We start from the raw sequence: 27,088 nt of genomic DNA on the forward strand, positions 1-27,088 counted from the left end.
ATGTCTCCCCTCAGCCTCCCCTCAGGGGTGAACAAACCCAGGGACCTCAGCTACTCCTCATGTCTTCCCCATCTTCAAAGCCCTCCTTTGGGCACTTTCTGGTAGTTTTATGTTGTGGCACCCAACCCGCACTCAGCACTGGAGATGAGGCCGTGCAGCACAGAGCAGGACAGTCCCTTTGCCCAGTGGCAGTGCTGGGCCTGATGCCCTCCAGGGTACAGTTTGCCCCTGTGGCTACCAGAGTACGCTGCTGGCCCAGATGCAACTTGCCATCAACTGGCACCCCCAGATCCCTTTCTGCTTTGTGTGCTCTTAAGCTCAGCTACAAATTGTTTCCTTTAAAGAAATTTGGAGACTGTAGAAGAAAATAGAATAGTTCTTTTCACAAATCATTCATACATTGCTTTTATAAGTTCTCTAAATGTGTAGCAGTTTGCATCATTTATAATTCTACTCCCTCAGTACAGACAGTTGGCTGCAAAATTAAACTCTACTGGAATTAAAGAATATGATATTAATATGTCTGCGCTATCAGTGGGAACCAACATGACTCACTTGGGGGAAAAATCATTATTGAGTTCATTGATGACTAACACAGTCCTAGTTTTTAAAATCCTTTATGTGAATTCAGACCTGTTAAATCTGGATACAAGTGCACCTCCTCTCACTGACAGAACTAGCATAGCGTTGTGTAACCAAATGCCCTTTAATAATTGCACCAACGCGTCGAATTTCTAAGGAAAGCAATTACTGTCTTTTCATCAGGCTTAGTTCTAAAACTACTTCAGAAAACTTGTGGCTTTGCCAGCTAATCTTTAATTAGCTTTATTTCAGAAATGGAACAAAGAGAAGAAAGTAATAATCTTCTAGATCACTGTAACTGCTCATGCAAGCAAATGCTTGATTGGGATCATCAGTGCTGAGTTTGTGGAGTACCTTGCAGTAGCCTGCATTATGAGCCATCAGAATAAAGACACACTGACTTCACCTTTTCATTCCCCCAAATATAAAATACAAAATACCAGGCATTTCCCTTGCCCCTTACCACACAGCCTGCTTTTCACACTCCTCCCTCCTCCGGCCCAAATCTAAGCAGCGAGTTACTTTTTCTTTTTTTTCCACTTTTTCATTATGTGAATTGCTCCAGATGCCTCTTTGCTGTAACTCAGTCCCATCAGCTTCCTTCTGGGAAGGGAACATCTGTCTTTATGATTACAAAGCAGTCAGGGTTGTGCCTGCTGGACTGCCACCAAGCAGTCTTCATATCCCATCTACTCCAGAAACGTTCCTCAGGACCCTAACGTGAACTTCTTGCCTGTACCTGCTTGCACAGCTGCTTGCATACAGCTACTGCTGACTCAGCAAAGCCAATAAAGGATTTATGAGCAGGCTCTTATTTTAAAGGTCCTCAAAACATGTTCTACAATCAGTGTAAGAATGATTGAAGATTAGTATGTCACTAACCAAGATGCATTTAGTTATCAGTCATCTCTGTCAGCCCTGTGTAGCTGTATGGGACACCCAGGAGTTTCTCAGGTGGTCAGTGGAAATACACGTATGCACCTGATGTCACAGGAGGTATCCTAAGGTAATGCAAGACATCCATATGGAGCAAAAATGGAGGATAATTGGAGACTTACAGGACACTGGTGCTGTTCTGAAAGAGGCAGTAGCTGAAAGCCACGTGCAGTGCCAAGAGTACCTTAAAGGACATCTTTTAAAGACGCACCCAGTCCATGGCAATGGAAAAAGCAAGACAGGCATTTATCAGCTGTCAAAAGAACAATAAATTTAAAGCCAACACTCAAGTTTCTGTATTATGGACTTAATGAAGAATTGCAGAACTTGGAATGCTGCCTGCTGCTCTACTGATACAAAAATGTGGATCTGAAACATGAGACAAAATCTGTCAAGCAACAGGAGGTTGAACTGCTGGCATTCCCATACCACAGAGACTTTGCAGTCAGCAGTTACAGTGCGAGACCAGGGATGAATGTCACACTGGCAACTGAAAGAAGTTGAAGGAATTGTGAAGGGAATATTGGAAAAGAAGCAATTTGTGGATCAGACCGTTTGGCCTAGCAGAGGATAATCTGATCATTAAGAAAAGTACTACAGAAAAGCAGAATATGGTTGCATCCCCCTGTGCAGAATTTAAGTATGAAGATGTTGGCCGCTAGGACAGGGTGACATCCTTCTGACTTGGTCCTATTGGAACCCTTACACTGAAAAGCCATTCCCATACTCTCCATATACTGTTCTGCAAGAGGAGTTGGAACAGGTGATGTTTCCCACATTCTGATGGCTCTGGTTATTGACAAAATAGCCCCAGAACTGATGTGGATGGGTGTAGCAACATTGGGAAATTCAGATTAACAACTAATTCAACTCCAGAACAAGTAGGAGTTGTATCACAGGCTTCTGGACTCCTGAGAGATACCACTGCAAAGATGACACTGCTCAGAAACTCTAGAAGTGCTGGTGAAAGACTTTAACAAGTTGGGACTACAGCACTCCCTAATGTTTGCACTCTCAGGGAACTGATGCAATCCCCACAACTTACAACCCTCTCATTGACAGGCTGCGGTTCCTCTTAGAAACAGCCAGGCTGCTTGCTCTGCCTGTGTTGAGTAGAGGCTTCAGAACATCCCATCTCTCTTGATTTGGAAACAGATTTCCAATCTCAATGTTTCAGAGTGGATTTTAGACTGCACTGAGTGGAGAGTAAAATTTGTAAGGGTAAATACTGCCATAGCTAAGGCAGCTCTGGTACTGCCCTGTAACATAGTTTAGTAGTGCTGCTATGTGGACCATATGGTGCTCACCCAGACCACCTTCATACAGTTTAAATGCACATCCTGTCACTGTAAGCCTGTGGTCTTTTCCTGGCCAGCATTTTGATATACACATTTGGAATATGCTAAGAAATGCTCTGGCCTATATGCTACAGCTAGGCCAGGCTATTCTTTTATTCTTTTACTCTACTGTCTATCATGTTTGCACTCATCCACAACATATCACTGCTTTTTGACAACAATCCCAACCCTTTTCCATTTAGGCTAGTGCACATTTAGTTGGCCAGGGGGTGGGCTTTTTTTTTTTTTTTTCTCTGCCTCATGGTATTCAGCCATGCTGAAACAAATGATACTACTCCTATCAGTGTTATTAAGAAATGTATTTGAGAATATTTCCTTTCCTTATCAAAGATATGTTAGCTTTGTCCAAGAGACAGCATAACAGACTCTTGCATTACAACTTTTTTTTCCCCAGACACCTTTACAGATGAAACTTTTCTTTTAAAATATGTTCCGGAGCTAACTGAGAAATGCTTAAAACATGATGACATCAACTATAACTTAAATATGAACATATATGGTGTGCAAATATTTCAAGATTACATAAACATATTTTAAGAGTCTTATTCAATGGATGATATACAATTCAGATTTTTTTTTAACTCAGTATTTTTTCAGTTGTTTTTTGCTCAAGATCTAGTGTATAGCTCTCAATGCCTGGAAGCCAAAGAGGACGGGTAGGCAAGGACTGGCTATCTGACCTTTCTGCAATGAAACATCAACACAGAGAAAGCAAAATCAGAAAAATACTGCAGAAAATTTCAGAGAGAGAAGAAATGAAATGAAATAATCCATTAAGAGGCTTCCCTTCTCCCCCCAGTTTAAAAAAACAAAACACCCAGAAGCAAAATTATTTAAATTAAGCCATTTGAGATTAAGTATATGACCTGATGGAAATGAAAATATGACCAGCTGGAAATGAAGTCAGATGTCAAACAGAGGTCAACAATATAGAAACAGAGGACCCTAAAGGATTTCACGGCTAAAGCTGGGTTCTCACACAGCTAAAATGGGGAAAGTTCATCTATTTATCTATAATTAGGTAAATTCGTACGTAGCTGTCAACAAATGCTTTGAATCAAAATAGGAAATGTTGGTGTCAGCGACATAATTTCCATATGGAACAGGACACAGATAAACCTGCAGCATCAAAACTCACTATGCAATAACATTAGGCATATCATTCAGTTTAAGACAAATTCTGCAGTGATTACTGCAAATGAGAGGGGCAGTAGACGTGTCATTTAAGCAAATACTACTGTGTGCCATGACCTGTTCAGGCTCACTTGCTTCAATTCTTCAGCTTAAACTGATGACGTATAAAACTGAAGAAAGGTTACAGCTCAGTGATTTTGGAAATACTATGCTATTGGAAAAATTTCTTGAAATAAATCCCTGCAGTGCTTTGACAACACAAATTAAGACTTCGTCACAGTGCTGCAGTTTTGCATGCAAGAAAACACAGAATTTTTAATTAGAAAAAAAAATGTTCCATGACAAACAATGAGATCTCAAATGGTGCTTGACCAGAATATTCTCCTGTTGATTGCATGCTAACGCACAGCATGCTTGCATCCACATAATTTTAAGGGCCACAAGGATGATCAGAGGGCTGGAACACCTCTCCTACAAAGACAGGCGGAAGGAGCTCAACTTGTTCAGTCTGAAGAAGAGGAGGCTCTGGAGAGACCTCATTGTGGCCTCCTGCTATTTAAAGGGGGGGGGAGGGGGAAATAAACAGAGGGGAAATCAACTTTTTACATGAGTAGATAGTGACAGGTCAAGGGAGAATGGTTTTAAACTAAAGGAGAAGAGATTTTGATTAGATGTCAGGGGGCACTTCAAAGAGAGAGAATGGTGAGGTGCTGGCATGGGTTGCCCAGAGAGACTGTGGATGCCCCAGCCCTGGAGGTGTTCAAGGCCAGATTGGATGGGGCCCTGGGAAACACAATCTAGTGCTTAATCTAGCAGTTGGCAATCCTATCCTTGTCAGGGGGTTGGAACTTGATGACTTTTGAGGCCTCTTCCAACCCAAGCCATTCTGTGGTTCTGTAATTTTAAATAACCACTTTCCAGTGTATATTCAGGGATGTATTTTAACTCTTCTGTGTTGACCTCAACTGCAAGTTTCTGGAATTGATGTTTTAAAGATATCCAGTTCCTAACTTTAAAGGTTCAGTGGGATACTGAATTGGTTTGGGTTTATTCTAAAGCAGTGTTTTCAAGATTGAACATGGGAGGGACTGTTGCAGATCTAGCAAACAACTCCGATGATACCTAAACATGGCAACTCAGACTACCTATTCTAGAGGTATTGTGCTACTCAGGACTTACTATATGAATTCTAGGTGTTCTTTAGTGTTTTTTTAAATCTCTCTTTGTCAGAATTAGCTCTTGCAGCATATGGGGTATTCCCTCCCTTTAAGATAAAAAAACTAGAACCTCAACAAAATTTAGAAAGAAAGCACAAGAGTTTGAAAAAAAACACAAGTTCTTTAAAAAAAAACCAAAAACAGAACAAGCTCATGCATGCCTCTGTGCTTAATCACTTCAGCTAGTACATGAAAACCTGACATACTACATAGAAAACGATTAGTCAAAAATGCCACATGTAATTCATTGCCTAAACTGAGAAACATCAAATTTAAAGAGTCTAATGAATGCATTTTAACATTCAATGTTAAACGCATTCGAAACATAATAAAACTGATGAAGATTATGCTCTCTCTGATAATATACAATTTGATTATTTTTATTAGCCAAAGTCACCTTCACTAAATTATGCATTACAGTTGACGTCGAATTCAGGAGGGAACTTAATGGTAAATGAAAAGCTTAATTAACTTGATAGTCTCTCTAAATAAAAGGGTATGCATGACTATACAGATCTTAGGCCAAATATAAAGGAACAACATTCTTTAGTAGTTAGTATTCATACCACAGCCAGTGTGATGAGACACTTTCCTTAATGTCTTGTCCAAGAATGAATACATGCTGGTACGTGCTGTTCATCTCACATAATCACATATACCTGACAAGAGGGAAGGGAGAAAAGACTGAGACTGGGTCACAATGGTGGATATCAAGAAAATGGAAAAAAGTTATGGCTGCCCTTCAACAAAAGTCCAGAGGTTTGGAGAACTGTGGAAAGGCAGCTCTTACCCACTGTTTTCTGTGGAGAAATCTGAAGAGAACTTTGCCTTGACTGAAGGGTTGGTCTGAAAAGCCACCCTCACCTAATACAACACATGGTGATAGGACCACAACTGAAATCTTTCCACTTCTGAATCATTCTGCTTTCATTACAGCTACCATAATTATCCTTCATGCTGCCACCAGGACCGATACTTTTGGTTATTCTTTCTCAGCACCTAGAATTGCATTCCTGGTCAAGTGAGACTTGGAGCCTAGATCCATTTAGTAACTAACACCTATTCCTAAGAACTCCTCGTGTATTCAGTACATTCATGCCAAAGTGGCCAATTCATTGCAGAAAGATAAGTCATGCATTTTAGGCAGCAGTAAAGGACTTGGAAACTACTTGTTTCTCTTTTGGCAGATGCTTGTGAGGATTGTCTTTGCTTCCAATGCCAGGTGCTCTCCCAGCTCATTGCAGCAATCGAGACGTGTACAGCATACAGAAACTTTGTATTTGCATTCAAACCACCACTGAATTTAGACTTGTTCCACAGGTTAAACTACTCCTTTTTCAACAACAGCCAGCAAACACTGGGAGTTCTTAACTCACTAATAGACACGCAGCCCTATTCCTTGCCTTAACCAAAAGAAAACTTTCAAATTGCATCTCAGTTTTTATCTCCAGAGCTATCTCAGGTAGGGATAGGCTATGACTGAGTGAAGTGCAGCTCCCCTTACCCAGTTCTGGTGTACTGCAAGCTGCCTTCCAAATCAAGCTCTTCCCACTCCCAACAGCTACCGACAACACCTTTGGAACGTGTATGCAATTGGTTTCAGTGGGACTGGGGGGAAAGAAGAGTTGTTCTAGGAACAATACTTTTATATCATTAACTAAACAAAACCAGTAAACACGGAATTCAGAAAGTTTTACTTATTTTTAAAGTTTGAGAGTACTCTGATGTCCTGGCTGATTCTGTGACAAATCTGCTCATTTCTATATTAAAAGTAGCGACGTATTCTGATTACTGTAACAGGTTGATTTCTCCAGGACTCATTTTGATTTCAATTGCAGATGTGCCCATAAGTACAAGGAATCAGAAGTCATTGCTCACATCTTTAGGACTTCCATCAGTACACCTGAACGGCAGGGTAGAAACACACAGATTCTTCACTGCAACAACCACAACTGTGCAGGCCATCAAAACAAAGTTAGCAGCATAAATTCAATCTTTCAGATACACCGCCCTATTCCAAAACCTTATAAAAATACCAGTGCAACATAGAGCCATTTTACAAAACAATTGTCTTTATAGAAAGGTCTTCTAGTGGTATATGCTGAGGTAAATAATAAAAGTAGACCCAGAGGGCATTACCAGTGTTATGAAGAACTCCAGATGAAATTTGGCCAAAAGCCCGTTTTATAAAAGCTAATATTTACCTACCAGTTATGATTGCTGGTAAGGTACTTATTGCTGTAATACTTCAAAATTATTTTTTCAGATTACAAATTGAAAAAGATACGAAATTAGATCAGTACGAATGTTAGGTAGTAGCTGTAACAAATTTTAAAAGGCATTGTTCCAAGTTTTCTTAATCGTTTACTAGCCAATTTGATTGTAGCAGGTAAATAAACTACAGCATACATTTTACCTGACACGATGCATCAAAATCACCATAAAAACTAAGTTTATCAAAGTCCAACTCCACAAGGAACATGAAAAAGTGCAAATTATGTACCCAGTATTTCTGTCACAGCTGTTTTTTTTTTCTTTTCTTAATATGGCATGAAAAAGGTTTACAGCATATATTAAGAAAATTCTTACAAGTGTTCACCTCAACGCTTATATATACAACATTTTGCTCAAAGTGCTCACTATATTAAAAAAACTGATTGGATAAAAATATTTAAACAGTGCTTTCTGAACGTTCAGGGAAATTCATATAATACATCAGTCCCATTGGTTTTCCTCTTCACTCAGTGCAATGAGATGCAGAAGTCACATCAACTTCATGAAAACTTAGCTCGCCACAGTGCCAGAAAACCTCAGTTACAGTGGCATTCTTGGTGTCCCATTGGGAGTGGGTCTCTTATTTTTTTGCACATGGCTTTGATGTTTTCGAGATCTTACTACTTTCATTCTTACTTCAAATACTTCTTGTATGGCTTTTCGAAAACAATGGAAATTGTAGTCTATTAATCCTACAGAGACAGAAATTTTTTCATATTAATAAAGACATTTACACAAATGAAGTAATCACAGATTTGTTTATATTCTACACTAACTGAAATACCACATTCTTTCAGGAGGTCATAATCAGTGAATCCTCCAGGCAATTTTTTCTGTGCTAAGCAGAAGTACATTCAATTAATACAAATAATTCATCAAGCTTCACAGTTTCATACTGCATCCTGTATTAACTGCACATGTTGGTCTTAAGAGAAGACAAAGTACCTTGGCAGATAAGAAAGTTTTAACTTAATAAAGAGCTTTGGAGAAGTGCTCAGTATAATACAGTATAAACTAAACTGCTTCCCAAATCGTGGTGTCATTTTGCTTTTCCACCTCGCAGAAGAACCATGATAAAATAAGTATCAACTAGTAGTAAAAAAAAAGGTAAATCTTTTTTTGTAGAATCTATAAGCTTAGAAAAAGATATGCTCTAGCAAATACCAGCCAGTTATACTTCATTTTACACTCTAACTGAAAACTAACACAGTGGTCATGTTGTTAGATTACATACATACATATCAGGCAGTTAAAATTACCATTTGAGTGGGCTGACTGTGATCCCACAGAAAAGCTGTAAAGCCACACTGGTAAGTCAATCAGAAGACTTATCGGATGCTATAAATTGTTTAATTCTGCCATACAGTTTTAAAATTTTGCTACTGAGCTGATGAACTCAGGCAAGGTTAATTGCCATAAGCTTTCTTAATGTTGTGCCTTCCATCTCAATTTCCTTAACAGGAGGTGATATAAATTTGAAATAGTTTATATCCAACATGTTATACTTTATTTTTTTCCAGAAAATGCTTTCCCTTTCCCTAGAGTTCAGACAAAGTTGAAGTTTCCAGACGCCAAAAAAGAACTGCAACAGAATACCAAACTGTATGGCTAATGAGTACTGACTTCAATAAGAAGTGTCCCAAATTTATGCAGACACAACTTGACACAAGTGTGCATGAAGTCTAACAAGTATTTCTCTACAGGGTGTCTTTTCTGAGACGGTCCTGTTAGCGGGCATGTTACAGTAACACCTTTTAATGCTTACAGCAAAACCAACACTGGCAGCATCTAATTTTCATAGATAGCAACACTGCTACAGATATGTAAGAGAAATTTGACCAGGTAAAATTCCATAAAATAAAAGCTTAAACAGCCTGTAAAATGGTTCAGCACAGATGATGTGAGTACTGCATTCACAAACACAATGCTGCTGACTGGTGAATTGGTATCACAAGAGTTGGGTCACAAGCCAAAATGATGGCTCATTTTCCCACTGTTTATTTCCAGCCCTGGGACATGTGAAGCCCAAGAATTCAGTGAACACCACACCAAGTAAGCAACGTGATAATCAACTAAGCTTTCAGTGTTGACCTTAACTAGGGTCAGAGAAAGATATGAAATATTAGGTACTTTAACTACAAAATATAAAAGCTGCTAAGTTCCCCAAAATGCAGCTTTTAAAAAGCCTATTTTCAAAGGCAAGAAAAGCAAGAACATATTTTTATCAGCTAGTTTCAATACTTTTCCCCTGGTTTTGGCACGCAAGCTGTTCCAAACGCATATGCTAGTGCCAATAAGTACAAAGCAATGCTAGCCAAGATAAACTGACACGTTCTACTGTTGCAGACGGAAACTCCATTGCAATGAATGCAAACGGCATGCTCTCTTATCAGAAAGCAGTCAAATGTATTTATGATATCATCTTAATGTTAGCACAATACCTCATGCTTCTAACCACATTATGTAAGCTTTATCAAGTTGTAATATTTGTGACACAGCTACAGACTGTATCAGCTAACGCTAATCACAGTTACTCGTTATCTTGTTAGAATAAGGTAAAACAATATAATATTAGGAAAGTAAAATACCTTTTCTCTCAAAGCTTTCTTCTCTCACAAAGCAAACAAGAGCAAGGAATTTTGTCACCTCTTTTAAATAAAGGACAGTTGTATTGTTCAGTTTTATGATTGCCATTGATTCCTTGTCATAAGGAGTTCCAGTGCCATCATCTTTAAGCCTGAAAGGTGATATTCAAACAAACAAACAAGGTAAGGCATCAGATGAATTAAAAGTATTTCCAGATAGGCTCTTTTAGCAGATAATCTCAATCTTTATGAAATTTTCATTTTAATCTTTCAGGGAAATTCTTCAAGCACAACAATGCATAAACTAAGCAGACATAGAGATTAAATTGTTTATTCAAATCCATCCAAAAATCAGATCGTTAAGTTTCCAAGAATCTGACATGGAGCCCTACTTTCTTCAAACCATTTACCATAAAGTTTGTTTTCTTTTAATCATTGCACTGTATTACAACCTTATCTAAAGCACGTGATCCAGTGAGTCTGTACTGATAATTCCAAATCCAATAACCTTGCTTCAGCAATGGCAGCTGACTGATAGTTTACACCATCATGAGACACTGGCTTTTGTAACACCATATCACAAAGACGTTTCTCCTTTGCAGATGGCAGTCTCCTCTGCACCATGACAATCTCTGTACAGCCTTTGGACCTTGCCATTTTACTCTTATTCCTGAATGCACACAGAGATCTCCTTAAATGGGTAGTTATCACCAATCTCCCAGAATAATTAGTATCAATAATACATTAAGGTAACAGGTCCCACAGATGTTCCAGGAACAGAGGACAAGAAATGAATTCCAATATCATGCTTTTAGTTTATAGTTAAAACCCATGACAGGCAGGTTTCTATGACAAATGCCAAATGATTACACGAGAGACAGTGGCAGAACGACATTCACTGAAGAGTGAAGCAGCTCTTTAAGGCCAGCAGAGGCCACTAGCTATTGAACACAACTACATACAATCTCACATTTATTTATTTATTTTAAATGAGAGACATCTTTCTGTTGAATTTGGCCCTGGGAAACAAAAATATAGTTAATATTTCCTTTTATTTTAGAGTGGCTACTTCCCACTCCTTCCCACAAAAAATAAATAAATTACTCACATAGAAAGGTGCTCACAAGAGAAGCTGGACAGGGAACACTGTTTGTTGCTAGAAGGTGATCTGTACCAAAGAGGCTCTTAATTTCCTCCTTCTCCTTTGTCCTGATAAATTACTCATTATTTTTACACCCACATAATTCTTATTTTGAGGTCATTCAGATTCTAGGTACATAGCTCCATGGAAAACAAACAAAAAACCACCATTTACTTACCCATATATACAAGAAATGTCAATCACAACATCTATCATATCACAGCAGAGTTCGTAAGTTTGCATATCCACTGGAGTACTGTCTGTAGCAATATAGATCTTACTTACTACATCAAATAAAAATGCTTTTTCAATCCCAGAATTCTATTGAAGAAAGAAAGAAGGAAAGAAAGAAAGAGAGAAAAATGAAATGTAAATCATATGTTTAAATTAGTACCAAGCTTTTCTGCTTCCCTACTTGCCTGTTGCACAAAACATTAGGTTGAGCTAAGTAGGAATTAATTTGCAATCGAGCTCATTTTAATCAGTGACATATTTGTAGCAAGCTGTGATGGCTACAGACTTTTCATATGCTTCTGCCTTTGATTGAAGTTAGATTCCCAAACTTCCTCTCTGGAAAACATCTGGATAAATTACACTTATTTTCAGTGTAAGACATACGATTAAAAAAAAATTTCCAAGATCATGCTCCTGGGGTCTTGTTTCTGATTGTAGCAATGAACATAAAAAGAAAACTATAAAGTTATTCTAACTGGACATATAGGGTGGTGGAAACAAAGAAAAAATTGATTGAAAACACAGTAGGAATCGAGAACTAATTTCTCAAGGAAACTGAGAAATCGTTTCATCAGAAGCTGTTCTACTGCATAGTTCCTTAGAACAACTTTTATTTAGGACCACAGGAAAAAGACAAGTATTTTGATGGCAATCTTTCAGTTTTCATATAGAATTTGTGGTTAAAAACACGTTTAAGGCTTGCTAATGTGACAGCATCTATGCTCCTGTCATCCTGCCAAGCTAATCAAGACTCCCTCTGTACTGAAGATACATGGTATCTGCAACTCTCAGATGGTAGGCAGGAATGCTAGCTCAGTCTTAGCTTATACTCTTTGGGTAGATAAGGTAGATAAGGTAAACTGTCATAAGCCTCTGCTTCCTAGTGTGAGGAAAAAAAGCAAAAACAAAAACAAAACAAACAAACAAAAAAACCCCACCAACCACCACCCAAAAACAAACCAACCAAACAAACAAAAAAAACCAAAACCATGTACTGAAAACTGAAAAGAGTAGCTCTGTGTGCTGATATCAATGGTTTGCACCTGGGCAGCTATCCCAGCATGAACGCAAAAGATGCTTCCCCAGTACTGATGAAGATGAAGCTGACAAGCATGCTTCAGAATCCTAATACACAGGACCAGAAGCAATCTTCTCCCATTAAACCCTATTTTTTCCATACATGGTCCTCCCTTTTAGTATGATTTGGGACTGTTGCCATAGCTGTTCTGTAACTGTCAGAAACTCTGAAAACCTATACCAACTTTTATAGTTTCAGCTTTTCTAGTTATAGAAGTTTTCTTTTCTTCTTGTGCTCTCTTTTGTAAGGAAATAATTTAACACAATTAGAGACTAAAGTGACACTCACACTTTCCAGACTCCCCATAATAAGCACAAAGACTTCAACCTGAGGTATTAATTCTTTCATTGCTGGGAGCCCAAATAAGGTTGGAAAAATTCATTCACAGTGGTAACAGAGGCAAATTTCTTGCATGTCATTATGGAAAAGGACTTGAAGCATGGCCCACTTCTGCAGCTCATTAATACTAAAAAAAAAAAAAAACATTCAAGAAAAAGTATACTCTCTGGATAGCTTATGTACACGAGCTGAAGTATATAATATACAAGGAGACTCTCAAGAGAACTGGGATTACTCAGTCCAAGGAAAAGAAGGCTCATTGCTGTCTATGAACACCTAGTAGGAGGATGTGCAAATGACAGGTCCAAACTTTTATCAGAACAAGTGTTGAAGGGCAAGGGGCAAAAGACATGCTGAAATTCTATCTAAATAATAAAAAAAATAAAGTAAAGCACAAAAGAAAAAATTCAAACAAGCAACAACACAACCTTTTTTAACATGAGTGGTCCAGCACTGGGAGCATGCTGATCCGAGAAGTTGTGGGGTTACTATCCTTGGAGACACACAAAGCTGAACTAGACCCAGCCCTACACAAATCTGCACATAGTAGCTTGGCTTTCAGCAGGAGCTGACCTCTAAAGGTCCTGCTCAGCTTACTGTCTCTATGAGTCTACATTCTTTGAGCAGTAAGAACAAAACTGTTGTGTATTTATTTTAGTTATTCTGGCCACACAGCTGTGCAATTTTAATATTCAAACAATACATACATTCTGACAGCACTTTACATACATCTACAGGTGCTGTCAAATAAGATTAATCACAAGATTGACTTGTAAATACCATCTGAATATATATCTTAAGAAGAAAACTACTTTTAGACAAAAACAGTTGGAACTTGAGCCCTGCAGTGTCATTCTTGAGAAGTCAATTATAAAATTTTACATTATGTGAAGAGAAATTCAACCATACACCTAAGAAGTACCTTAAAATATTAAGATGTCAGTGACAGTATTGTAACATTTAACAATGAGAAGTGATATGCCCATCTCAGAACTCTAGCAACTGCAGCCTGTCAGCACTTGCAGTGACAGTTTAAAAGGTTTTAATCTTGAAATGTCTGCCATGTCAGCAATAACACATGGCAGTAGGGTAAAATTTGGCATCTTAAATTGATACACTATGGTAGGATCTGCTGAGAAACTGGCACGTGTCTGCTTCTGTTTAACTTTATATGGTGACAGAAACCTCTACAAAAGGGCAGGATGGGATGCCAGGAGTAGTAACCACTAAATTGTACCAGCATGACCACTCTGATTTAATTTACTTGAGTTTTTAGTATGCTTTGAGTTACAAAACCAAAGGATTTGCCAGAATGTTTGCGAGGAAATTTATCAAGATAAACATGCCAGTAAAAACAATAATTATGAAGCCGTAAGAAGACAGGGAACTTTGGGCAAAAAATACTATTCAAAGAAACTGGGATAGTGAAAATAACAATGAGAAATCAACTGTTAGATTAGGTAAATGGGTCTATCTTTCTCCTTCTTGAAAGTATGGAGACTAAGTTGTAAGCTGACCCTATAAAGTAGTTTTTACATATCCCCATGTCATACAACTTGATTACTTGGTAAGGCCATAGGAATCACAGAAACATACATCCCTCTACACGAAGCTGGTGTTAGCCAACATTTACATGAGTTTCGAACATCAAACTATTCTTCAGTTATTTTATTTTAAAGGCAGTTAGACTAAAGAATGCTGAAGCAGTATTATCACATTCAAACGTACGAGTTGTATAAGCTAATGCACAGTGGCACTAAAAAAGTTGGTTAAAAACCTGAGGTGAACCCAAGGGATCACTCACAGATCTATTTTGGTAATCACCAGCTTTTGTGTTGGAAGACTTCATGGCGTAAATGAAAGCATATCCTCATGAATATTGCTGCAAACCCAAACTAGAACACCAACACACCCACATTTTGATAACCAACACATTGGCTTCCTGAAGTAAGGCATGAACAAAATCTATGTCAAGATTCCTAACCTGATTTGTTGTCACTAAGTTGCTAAAGAGGCGCCCACTAATTCTACACCAGAGAGCGATGTTGTCTTCCTATGGTTGCAAGTAAGAGTCATTTTGAGTCTCCTGTATATAGATAAAAGATGCTCTTATAAACAGAAAACAAGCTTTCTGAGAACACAGTGAAGCAGCTAGATCTCATTCTATGCCAGTGACCATTATGTGGTCTATTAGGTGGTGACCATTATGCTATCTAAGACCCTCGAGACTCTTGCCCCTACCAGGTAGAAGAAATAGCATATCTCTCAGGAATACTTCTCTAAATTTCCCATTCATTTGAAAGAGTTGTTCTTCCCTAACACTTGTATCTGATACTCTAGATATTATGAGGCCTTCAGTCTGGGTGCCCCAGATGCACAAACAACTGTTGTCATTCAGGATACAGCTCATGCTCAAGTCATGTAGTGGTTCGGTACAAACTTTCCAGCAACTCCAAACAGTGAGATCAGACTTGTGATATGAGTGACTAGGGCAGTTCTGGGATTAAGAAGACTATCATTCAGCCAGCTTTCTCAGTAATACTATATAGCATATTCAAAATAATACCCAATTGCTCCAGAACTATAATCATTACCCTTTCATCATTACCTTTCTACCCTAAGTGGAATGCAGGGCTGGATGATTATTGGCATGAAGACCAGCCATTTTGGAGGAAAGAGGTCTTTGTTATAAACCATTCCTTATGGATTGGCTGCCTAATAGTAAGAGAAGAAAATTGGGAAAGACAAGTCTTTAATCCTAGCTTTCCCTTTCAGCAACACAGCTTCTTTCCCAATTTTCACACCCCACACTGAGAAACTGTGAAGTCTAATTTTATCCTACAGGCTGTAGAATGATATTAAATAATTTCATGACTTCAGAATCACAAAAAGGCAAACCAAAATGCCTTGCTTGGAAACTAAAGTTTGACTAATGTTAATGAGGTATAAAAAAGGGTAGAGTTTCATGAGCTACTAGGATCTGAATTAAAGCATCAAGAAAAGGGGGGACTCCTCTTTTTCACAGCTGCTTACTGTACTCCCCTTTGCTCTTTGTCATGTTTTCAATCTCTAACCTTGTGCCACGAAAAGAGCATGTTGGCCTCCTTCATGAGCTGCTTTTGACTAAATAGAACAGCACAGTCTTCTGCTGCATTAGCGTGTGTCAGTGACTCCAGGAGGGAACAGGCAGCTGTCAGAACCAGTATAAAGGAGGGGAACAGACCACACATCCAGAACAGTACAACAAGCAATTACTTCCAGAGTAACAGAAGGATGTTAGGTATATAATGTTCCCTAAATGGTCTTGGAAGTAACTGTGGAGGCTGTAAAAGCTGTGATGGACTCTATCTCTAAAAATGTTAAGACTACATCCTCATAAGAGAGATAAACTTCAATACAGAACAGAATAAATTCTAGGAAGTACTATATAGACAGTTCTCTTACATAAGAGGTCAGACAAGATGACACTCCTTTAAGAATTTATCAACACAAATTTCAAACACTACTTAAAAAACTGTATGCAGCACAAACCTCTGCAACATTCAAATAAACTTAAAAGCAGGAAAGCCATGACCACTAATGCACCTTATGTGCCATTATCACTCAGAAAATACTGCATCTCAGCAGCTCAGCAATAACATCAGACAAGGAAGGGAGGCCTAGCTGAACATAAGTGCTCTTCAACTACATTTTGATAATTTCTCTGAATGTTCACATTGTTCACAATCTCTCAGAAGGCAGAGGATATTTCAATATGCGTTATGTTAAATACTTTGTCTGCAAATGAAGCTATGACCAAATACTTACTGAAATAAAGATGTTAAGCAGATTTTCCAGTGTTGGGAGCTGTGGAATCAGTTTCTGTACCACTTTGCTAAATGCTTCAAATATAGAATGATCATATATGCTTGTCAGATAAAAGCTGGAAAAAAAAAAAAACGTCACCAGATTTTTCTTTTAGTTACATACTGTGAACATGATGTACCTTTCATAATATGAGTGAAATGAAATATTGTCAAACAGCAAGTACCTACAATTATGCAATTACCCCTTGTGATCAAAAGTTACATGTTATGATTGAAGTACAGGACTTAATACAGAAACAAAATACGATTATACTTCCCACGGCAGTGCATACCTCTATACAAAAAACAAACAACAACAAAACTCCTAGACAATGCAAATGAGCACTTGATGTAAGACTTCGTGATGTAATTCCCCTTCACGATGTAATCTTAGGAAAATAGTTTTCAAATTGCAGAAGAGGAACATTACTGAACGTATCCTTTGTGACTAAACTTTCTGAAAGCTGTGGACCCATTTAACAATGCACAACAAAGTCAAGTATTTAAGAGCTCTAAAGTGTTGTCAGGTTCCTGAAATGAGTCTCTTTCTATACATCTGTTTGTATTTGGCTATAAGCACTAAACGTGATAAGAAAACTTGATGTCCCCCTGGTTTCTAGTCCACAGAAGTTCACTGTTTTTAACCATTTGCTACAATAATTCACTTTATCATCAGACATAAGGCAAAGAGAGAACACAGGGAAGCCTAGCAGCTCTGAGGAGAGTGCAGCAATGAGAACTAGTGGCTGGGAGATGACTGTGAGGCAAGGAGCAGTTTCAGAGAAGACAAAAGTGATGGCATGTACACTCTACAGGTTGCTGCTGCCCATACTTCTAACTTCAAGACAGAGACAGCAGCAAAATCTGGTGGGATTCTGGCATATGGGTTGTCTGTTTTTAAGCATTTCCACTCCTTATCCTGCTCTTCAAGACAACACTCAGAAATAACTGCATTTTACCTGACCCAAACAAATTATCTGTGACTAACCTTTCCCGTCATATGTCAAAATCTTTTTGCTTGCTATTTCAAGAGAATAGAAAATATTAACTTGTTAAATAAACAGCTCCTCACCGACTCAAGATTTTTTGTACAGCAGCTTTTCTCACCTGAGATGAATTTTCTCCAATCCAGCATCTGCAAGGTCATCATTTGCCCTCTGGTGAATATCTCTTTGTGTTTCAATCTTGTGATCATCAGATAAGCCATCCACTTTATGGATAAAGATTTCAAAGTTGATGTCTGGATTCACTTTATATGCTCTGGTCACAGTAAGATGCAGCCGAGCTAATGCTTCCATATAATCATCCTAACAAAGTAAAATAAAAACTGCAGGAAAGATCTGTAAAACATCTACAATTTTACAATAATTACTCTTAGATAATGCTACAATCTCAGTAGCAGCTTAGGTTATTTCTTATAATAGAAGACTGAGCTTGTACCCAGCACGTGCACTGATCTTAGGCTGTCAGCACTCGGAGTCTGAAAAAAGAACCTTGAGATGTTAAAGCAGTTAACTGTTTTAAACATCTTGCAAGGGGAAATTAAAAATAGCCAGGCAGCTCTTCAAGTTTTAATGACCTCCTATAACTGTGTGGTTGTAACCATAAGTTATTTATTTGCTTTGAAGAATCTATGTTTTCTAATCCATCTTCATCTTGCTAAAAAAAATAAAAAGTAGCTTAAATGCACCTCCACACACATTATTTTTTATTTTATTTTTTACCTGAGAGTCAATAACAAATATTAGTGCTCCAGTGCCTCTGAAAATCATCTCATAGTCAAACGTAGGGTCAAAGAAGTCAATCTGCCCAGGAAAATCCCATATCTGAAAGTTGACAAAGGAGCTGTTGGATACATCTTCTCTGCAGATCTTGTTTGTGCTCTCCAAGAAGAGGGTCTCATTTGGTGACATTTTGTGAAAGACAACTTTCTGAATGGAAGATTTCCCACTTCTTCTCAAACCCATGAGCAGGATTCGTGGTTTAACTTCAGTACTGAAGGGATCATTGAAATCCAAAACTGAATAAAATCATATAAGAAGAAGAGTAACATACTATAGCAACATAATTAATAAGTAACTGACAGATAATATGCATCTGACATTTATTTTCATGACACTTTGAGTTGGATTTAAGCAAATATTACCAATTTTTAAACAGAGGGAAGTTCTGCAGACATTTTAGCCTGCACCCTTTGCCCCTTGGCAGACTAAGGAAACCTACTTCTCACCACTAACAGAAACTGCAGACACTATGCTTAGTTTGTATGTGAAAATTATTTTATCCCATGGCAATCCTAAGATGCCTAATTTTATTATAACACAATAAAACATTGGAATTCAATTTAAAAAAAAATGGTATCCAGTAACAAATACCTCTGTTAACCAATTGCTACATCATGCTGCTGGAAGCAAGAAATGAGTTAGTTACATTTGGGTGACATTGTGAAGCTATACAAAGCCTTCCTTCCTTACTCTAAGCAAGGGAATGGCACATCCCAGGAGCTATATTGGAAAAAGACAACTCATCAGGCACATAACTCCTCTTGTTGGGAATTAAAAGCACAAAACTGAGCTCATGTGGAGTCCTTTTCTAAGGTCGTTATGATTTCACCTGCTGTAAAATAACGTGTGTTACAATCTATACACAGTTGTTATCCAGTAGTTAAGATTACAGGATATCCCTTGCCTATCTGCAAAACAAAGGCCTGAAAACACAGTGATTCAGTTGTGTTACCTACTGTAATTTGAAACTCACAACTAAAACTTAACATTTTTCAGGGATGATGCATTAATGGCAGCGTAAAGGAACTCAGAGGGATAAACTACATTGATAGATTCATACAGATATGAACGTACAGTCTTTCACACCTGAGATCACCCCCACTTCAGTGTCAGGTATGTCTAATTAAAATAGCTACAACAGTCTAAATTCTTACTACAACGTCGAAGGTCTATAAGTTTGAAATGTCCTGTGAAGCTGAGCTGAACCTAGTGCTGCATATAGTGAAAAAGAAGTTTTAAAATACTTCTATGATATCCTGTTTGCAGGACTAAACATAAGCGACATAAAACATTGAGCTGTCAACGTTATATCTGCAGAATAAAGCTCTCAGCACACAGCAGTCAGGTTTAAAATGCAGATCAGTCAACAGGCTGAGCGCACAAAATGTCAGGCAGGCTTTCTTCTACCTACTTAAGATATAAGGAAAATATCACCTAGTGTTGTGGTTGATGGCCTGACCCTGGAGACTGTGACGGTGTTATAGTAGGCTGGATAAGGCACTGGGCAACCTGATCTAGCTGTGATCTAGCTGTCCCTCCCTGTTCATTGCAGAAGAGTTGGATTAATGAACCTCAGAGGTCCCTTCCAACTCTAAGGATTCTGTTATTGAGTGATTCTACTGTGTAACAGACTGCTCAAGCATAATTCAGGGCAGAGGGAAATTGCATTCCGTCCTCGCTTTCTGCTAACGTGAATTTGGGAATTTAGGAAAGCAGCTCACATTTGTCCATATCCATGCGCCTTCCTGCATGTGCCCTACATATTTTGAAATGATTTACTATAAAAGCACCAAAATCCAGAATAGGAAACCTGAGCACCAGCAATTCAAGCCTGTCAACTTATCATATGGCCCTGGTGGCCTCTTTACTTAGGGGCACACTTCACACACGCAGGTAGTGATCAGATCTGTTTTCATACGCTGTTCAAGCCTCACTCACAACTTCCAGAAACACAAGCACAGGATGTGCCACCAAGCACATACAGAACCTTTTGTGTCCATTCATGTCTCCTGAACATCAGGCATCCAGGGCCACAGGCTTCCCAGGGCCAGTGTAAGATACCCCCTTGGCACCACCTGCTGGTTCACCAGTACTAATGCCTCTCCCCATGAGCCCCAAGTACCACAGTGAGTGACAGAGGGGAGAAAACTGCTGATCTTTGAGATCCTGTTCATTTGGACAGGCCTTGGCAGCTATTTCCACACACTATGCTTTGTCAGACCTCACCTACAGAACACTGCCAGACTGGAGCAGCACACAGATGAAACCTTTCAAGCAAAATAGCAGGCTGCTGGGGACTGTAAGGTGCTCATCCTTCTAATGCAGCAATGAACAATGGCAGCTGATCCACAGGCAGCAATATTTAGGAAGTAATTAACTGCAGCCAACAAACTGCTCTACCCTTCCCGTCAACACAAGCAGTAATATTGGTCTGTGACTGCATGAAATATGTGCCTATGATACTTCAAACCAAGAGAGGAATATTAAGCCTCTGCTGTAGGACAATGTGACAGCATTCATTACATTCTGCAGGGCGCAGTCTTGTCAATGAAGCAAACCAAAGGCAGAAGATTTAACAGCTTCTTTCACTCCACTCTCTTCTTTAACGCACAAATTCTCTACAGCTGTCAAAAATACAGCCAGTGTTTTATTAATGTTCATCTATCCATACATCCTGCATTTTACATCTTGACAACCTGAAGGGAAAATAATTTAGTCAAAACTTTACGGGAACTAGCTTGAATAAACTATATTCAAAATGCACATAAAAACAGACTTTGGATTGAAGCTTTCTTGCACGTTCCAAAGAATTATAAAAAATTCCACTTTGCTCTGTACACAACGGAACCTACAAAGTTTGGTTTGCTGTGGCTCTGTACTGTTTCCCTTTCCTCCCCCCACCGCAGAACACCAACTTCCCTGTATGTCTTATGACATACCCTCCAAAAAACTGATGTGACGTGCTGTGGCTGATCTGGAGCTGACCACATGCCTCAACAGCACACAGGCATGCACCGGTCAGCCAAGTGCTGCCACAGCACGCATCCATCTGCTTGCCTGACTGAGAACACTTTCACTGGAGCCTCTCCTTTGAGTGCTACCTTTCATCCTGTCTGCATTAACTTCATCATATTTGAGTCTTCTTTCCTCCAAATTCTGGTGTAGGTGGTTAGCCGTTCCTAAAGTTCTGAGAGGTCGTGAGACAACAGGAAGACAGGCTAGCTACATCATTTCCTTTTCTTTAAGGAATAGGCCAAAAAATCCACAGGTACCTAAAAAAAATACATTTAAGATAACTAAGGGTTTTACACTGTTGCTATATTATGTTTTCCCAGGTAGACACATTTTTATGGACTGTGATACTTAGTAGAAAGGATTCCCTTCACATTAAAGCCATGTTAAAGAACAGAGTTGGAAGTGCAAAGTTACTAGCAAGTTGAGTGAACACTGTCTCTTCTGCTAGTAGAAGTGCTACTTAGCGCTTGAAATACTGCCAGTTCAAAGACAGAAAAAATGTGAATTAATATAATCCAAACCTGAATAGATAGCAGAGCTGCTGTAGCACTTTCCTTGGAGAGAGAGTTAGGAGATTACCTTATATGTAAAGGAATTGGATGATACACTGCCTGCCCACATTCCTTTCCAGAGTACATGACAACTCCTTCTCTAATTTGCCATAGCAATGCCAGTAGATGTATCCTTGCAACTTCCGAGACTGGGTTACTAAGCAAGATTATACTACGCATGAGAAACACTAAACTATTTTCTGTTCCATAATGGGAAAGATAATTTTCCATGTCATCCGATGAGACACATTTCCTGCTTCATTCACTTTTGCATGAAGTCATAAAATGCCAGTTTCTAGCACATACCAACAGTCCTTCACATTTCAGCTCCTCTAAGCAGCCGCAAAGAACGCTCTGGTTAGAGGCTACAGCCTTTGAAGTATCCACAAATTAATTTTAACAAACCCCAAAGCCCTTTCACAACACAGAAGTACTCAATTCCTGACAAAATTTCTTTAACAAACAGCAGTTAGTACTTGCTTGTGGAGCGTTATTTGTGGGCATTGCAACACGAAGAAGAGCCCAACTGTGAAGAGCTGGGAACTGCACGTAGCAGCCCTGGTCTGTTTCATCAGGACACAAACGATATGAATAATGTACAGCTAGAGTATTTAACATATTCATTGATAGTTAACAGTTTCTGAAACCTGTCCTAAATTCCACATCAGCTGCAATTATTTATCAGAAGCCTGGTTCTGTCAGTGCTCCACAGCCACGTGTGAAGGGGATGTCATGTTGGAAGGTGTATGTTTACATCCCACCAGTAAGAAGACTGCAGTTCTCAAACATACAAAGCGTAGCAGTTCATCTGCTCAAGCTATACCAAACCAAAAGTTGCATTTCTGTTTATTTGACTATGCACATGTTAACAATCTCCTCCAAAACTATTTTAATTAATAGAGCTAATAATGATTTTTTATTTGTTTATTAGCCTAATACAATTATGTCACTCTTTTCTTAAGCTTTTACCTTTTCTGTAGAGAACGACCAGTCCCATACTTTTCACTGAAGCACCTATAAGCCCATTCAACTCATGGCATTTCCAGCACTGCTGGGGCTGTGTTGTTTGCAGTTTGTAAGACAACAGCCTTATAAATACACACACTGAACATCTTCAATGCTGAAAGTGGCCTGAGCCTGAGGAGTTAATAGAAAAAGCTTACACGCAATCAAGAAAGCTGTTTGGCTACTGTGGCTTTATGAACACTGCAGAAATGCCTGGTGGAGGAAAATTCTTGTGGCCAAAGACTCAGAACCATAAGGCCTGGCTCTACTCTAACACAAGTGCAGCACTCTACAAGGATCCAACTTCAAGCTACTTCCTCAGACACTCCAGGAGGTTTCCCTGCCTATAAATACTTTTAAAATGTATGTATCCAAACAATGAATAGGGTTTCTGTGAACCAAATGTTTCAAGGTCTTTGAGTATGACCCCGTGCCTAAAGTCAAAAGATGAAGTAGAGGACAAACAGCAGTCGCTTCAGCTCAGGTTGGAGACAAGAAAACAGCACAGGGTAAGAGATGACCAACATAAAGTTTTGAAATATCCTGTGTGCCTACATGTACAAATTATGCTTTTACTTTGAAGCCTGGCTTCTCCCTTCACTTTCAACAGCCACGCATGGAAGCTGCCCTCCATTCTTTCTCTGTAGAAAAGTGGAGGCTGGGATACTGAATTTCAGATTGTTTGCTGTACAAAAGCAGGAAGAAACAGGATAGAAACTGGGAAAAGGAAAGCCCCTTGCCCTGCGGCCAGTTTCAGATACACAAAGCTCAGATCTGAATCCCAACCCCCCTCTTTTCTCTCCAGAGACCTGGGAACCCAGCAGAAACACAGGGGGTCTGGGCTGGTACAATAAGCCTTTGTGTTAACCCCGGAGTGGAGAGGTCTCTTCACTTGCCCGCTATTCATGATGTCAAGGTTGTTTTCATTAAGTACAATATTCTCACGTTACTGTGAAGAAGCAAGTGCCATTTTTTAGCAATTTAATAAAGCTCCTATTGAAAAATTTCCAAATTCCTCTGAGAACAGAAAACGGATTACTTCTCTGCTGTTGGTTTAGTACTAAATAAATGTACATTCTCTCTGTATCAAAATGAAGGCAACTCCTCAGCAGCTTCACTCAAGACGTCAGTCAGCCTTAGTTACATCTCTCACAGCCCAGCGTTCTCATAGCCCCACGCCAGAGCTGAGAGCTCTGGCTGCCCCTTTAATGAGGGAGTCAGCGAGCCCCCTCCCACGGCAGCTCCGAGGGAAGCCCGACCACCACGTCGCCTTACAGCACGCGGCCTTTTGTTCTGCTCTTATTAGAAAGCCATTCTCATTTCACCCCGACGTCCCCAGAGCCCTCCGAGCTCCCGAGCGAGGCAGCCTCAGGAGAACGAACCCACGCCGTGAATGAGAGCAACAGGCTCCGAGCCGGCACGCCTTTCCCTGCTGATTCGGGCTGCTCCTCCCGGGACGCCTGTGTCTCCCGCCGGCAGGGACCCGCGGGCCCCGGGCCGAGCCTGCAAACCCTGCGACTGACACCGGCAGCTGCCGGGCAGCGTGGGGCCGCCGCTGCCTTTTATAGCCGGCAGCACGGCAGGCTCTCATCTCGCCCGGACGGGGAAACGCGTGCGAGGGGACCGATCCCCCCCTCCCCGCAGCGCTTTGCCCGCGTTTCTCCCCAACCCCCCCTCGCAGCCGCCCGCTGCCCGCCAGCGTTCGCTCAGCCCGCGGCGGCGCCCCGCTCCCACCGCTCCCAGCGCAGTCCGTCCCGGCCCCGCCGAGGCCTGCTCCCCCGCCCCACACCCGCACCGGCCGTCGGCGGGCGGCACTCACACGCCTCATCGCCTCCGCTCTCCGCGTCCCCGTCCGAGAACGACTCGGCCCCGTCGGCGTAGCCCGCCAAGCCCACGATCTCTTCCTCCTCTTCCTCCTCCTCGTCCCCCTCCTCCTGGGGCAGCTTCCTCGGCACCTGGCTCATGCCGGCCGCGCTCCCCGCCGGGGCTGCGAGGGCCCCTCTGCCTGCCGGCGGCCTCGGGGGCAGCCCAGGTGCCGCGCCGCCGCCACACGGCCCCGCGCCGCCGCCGCCGCCGCTCCCTTCCCCCGCTCGCCGCTGGGCGGAGAGCGCGGCGCCGCGACCCGCGTCACCTGACGCGCAGGCCGGGCCCCGCCGTGCCGATACCGGCCCCGGGCTGAGCCGAGGCGCAGCGGTCTGAGGGTTGCCGCAGCGCAGAGGCATGAAGCTGTCCGCGGGGACAGAGCGGTTTTTGGCGGGGAAGGTGCGCGGGGTCACGGTGACAGCCGGGCGTGAGGCGGCCGCGCACAGAAATCATCGTTTCTTATTGCAGTCATGCTTCCTATAGGGATTAAAAGTTCCTCGACTGGGATCCTGGAGCTGCTTTTAGTTTTTTGCACCGCTTACAAGCGCTGAGCCTCTGAGCATCACCCTGTGCAGCCCGCCTAGAGAAAGTCACCCCTGGTAGCTGGGCTCCAGCAGCATGTTCTGCATATGTTTCTATCCGCTGACCTCTCCTCCTTATCAAGAGGCCTTCCAGGCTGCTTTAATCCACTTGAGCTAATAGAGGAACAGCTTTTTCCATATGGGAAATAGTGGAGAAATCCTTCTTTTACATCCCCTGTAATGACAGATTTACCCATATGAAGATTTCAGTACATACCTTTCCTTATTCTCAACCCATCCACCTGTTTGGAAGTTTCTCCCAATCAGCTTAACAGCACAGCAAAATGTGAATGTGAAACATTTCGACACCAAGCCTGTTACAAGGGTTTGGGACTTAAACGTAGAGCAGGAACATACACCAGTATTGTTTCTGTCCTGACAGAAAGAGGAGGAAAGTTTCCACACTGGTAATAAAGGCCTGTCTGTCTCACACACTGCTGATCACATCTGCACAGGAAGGGCAGCTGGTTCCAAGGCTGACCAGGGGAAGCAGGGTTTGCCCACGGGCCTGGCTGACTGTATCAGATTTCCTTTACACAAAGGGCTAGGAAAAAGCACCCGTCACAGAGAATAATTTGGAGACACTGAAATACTAAATGAAGGTGTAGAAGCTCAGATATGACAGCACTGATTACAGCTCATTTCCCACAACACTAAAGCCAAGGACACTCTGCTTGACTACAGCTTCAGGTGCAGAGCCCCATAAACACCAGGCTCAACTCCAGATAGGGTTTTTGAGTGGATCTTGAAGCATTTCTGCCAACCCCTTGGTGATATAATCCATCCTGGGCTCTGCTTGAACTTCAGGGCTGCTTCTTCGTCTGTCCCTTTGCCACCACGTTGTTCTATCCCCTCTGCATTACACCCTTTCATTTTTTTCCTTTTTCTTTTTTTCATCTCTTTCTTCTTTCATCCCATTTAACTCCAAAGCCTGCTGCACATAGTGCAGCACTGCCATGCCTGTATCACAGGCTGCTGGTAGGGGCAAGTGGGCATGGGGTTAGTGATTGGACTCTTTCAGAGGGAGCTGCATTTCACGACCATGACAAACTGTTTTGGGCAAGTGAGGGAATTCCTCGTGACTTTCTCTTCCCAATAGAAAACAAAACTGAAAAAGAATAGGAAGTTCACTCTCTGGATGAAAGAGATTAGTAGCAATTAAAACACAGGTGTGGTCCCACTGTCATCCCCATGTTCAAGGGAGCACACCCACACCTAGGTTTGTGGGATCATAACAGCATATCATCCTGCTTCTTCAAGGGGGGAAAAACTCTCATCAGATTGCTTGTAGATCAATGCCAAGGAAACCTTTTTTTGTTTTCTTTTTTTTCTGCAATGCGTTAACATCTTGTTTCTCAGTCATAACCATCAAACACAGATGAAGTTCTGCAAGAATTTGCATATGTGGAACTTGACATGCAGCTTAATTGTTACTTATACCAATACTTCTGTTTCCAGCTCAGAATTTTACGGTATCAAAAAAGTTCCCACAGAGAAATTCTATACTGAACATGGGAATGAGGAACCAAAGCTGTAGTGCAAGCAGTCACAGCCTATTTATGTGCA

At 40.7% G+C, this 27,088-nt stretch overlaps 1 protein-coding gene across 2 annotated transcripts; it reads right to left on the minus strand.

The window, feature by feature from the left end:
• Positions 1-5,465: 5,465 nt before the first annotated feature.
• RRAGD (Ras related GTP binding D) lies at positions 5,466-25,168 on the minus strand. Of its 2 annotated transcripts, none has more exons than XM_065730990.1 (7): positions 24,898-25,168; positions 18,448-18,743; positions 17,831-18,030; positions 16,686-16,800; positions 11,406-11,548; positions 10,090-10,238; positions 5,466-8,193 (listed from the first exon to the last, which is right to left on the minus strand). In XM_065730990.1, the coding sequence occupies exons 1-7, from the start codon at positions 25,040-25,042 to the stop codon at positions 8,042-8,044; spliced, it is 1,200 nt and encodes a 399-aa protein (XP_065587062.1). In that variant the 5' UTR covers positions 25,043-25,168; the 3' UTR covers positions 5,466-8,041. The 2 variants fall into 2 exon arrangements, with proteins under 2 accessions (XP_065587062.1, XP_065587063.1); XM_065730991.1 differs by having other exon boundaries at positions 18,448-18,718; positions 24,898-24,964.
• Between the last annotated feature and the right edge of the window lie 1,920 nt (positions 25,169-27,088).

Source organism: Cyrtonyx montezumae, unplaced genomic scaffold (assembly GCF_038088225.1).
Source record: "Cyrtonyx montezumae isolate F1298 unplaced genomic scaffold, pur_monq_1.0 scaffold_13, whole genome shotgun sequence".
Taxonomy (NCBI): domain Eukaryota; kingdom Metazoa; phylum Chordata; class Aves; order Galliformes; family Odontophoridae; genus Cyrtonyx; species Cyrtonyx montezumae.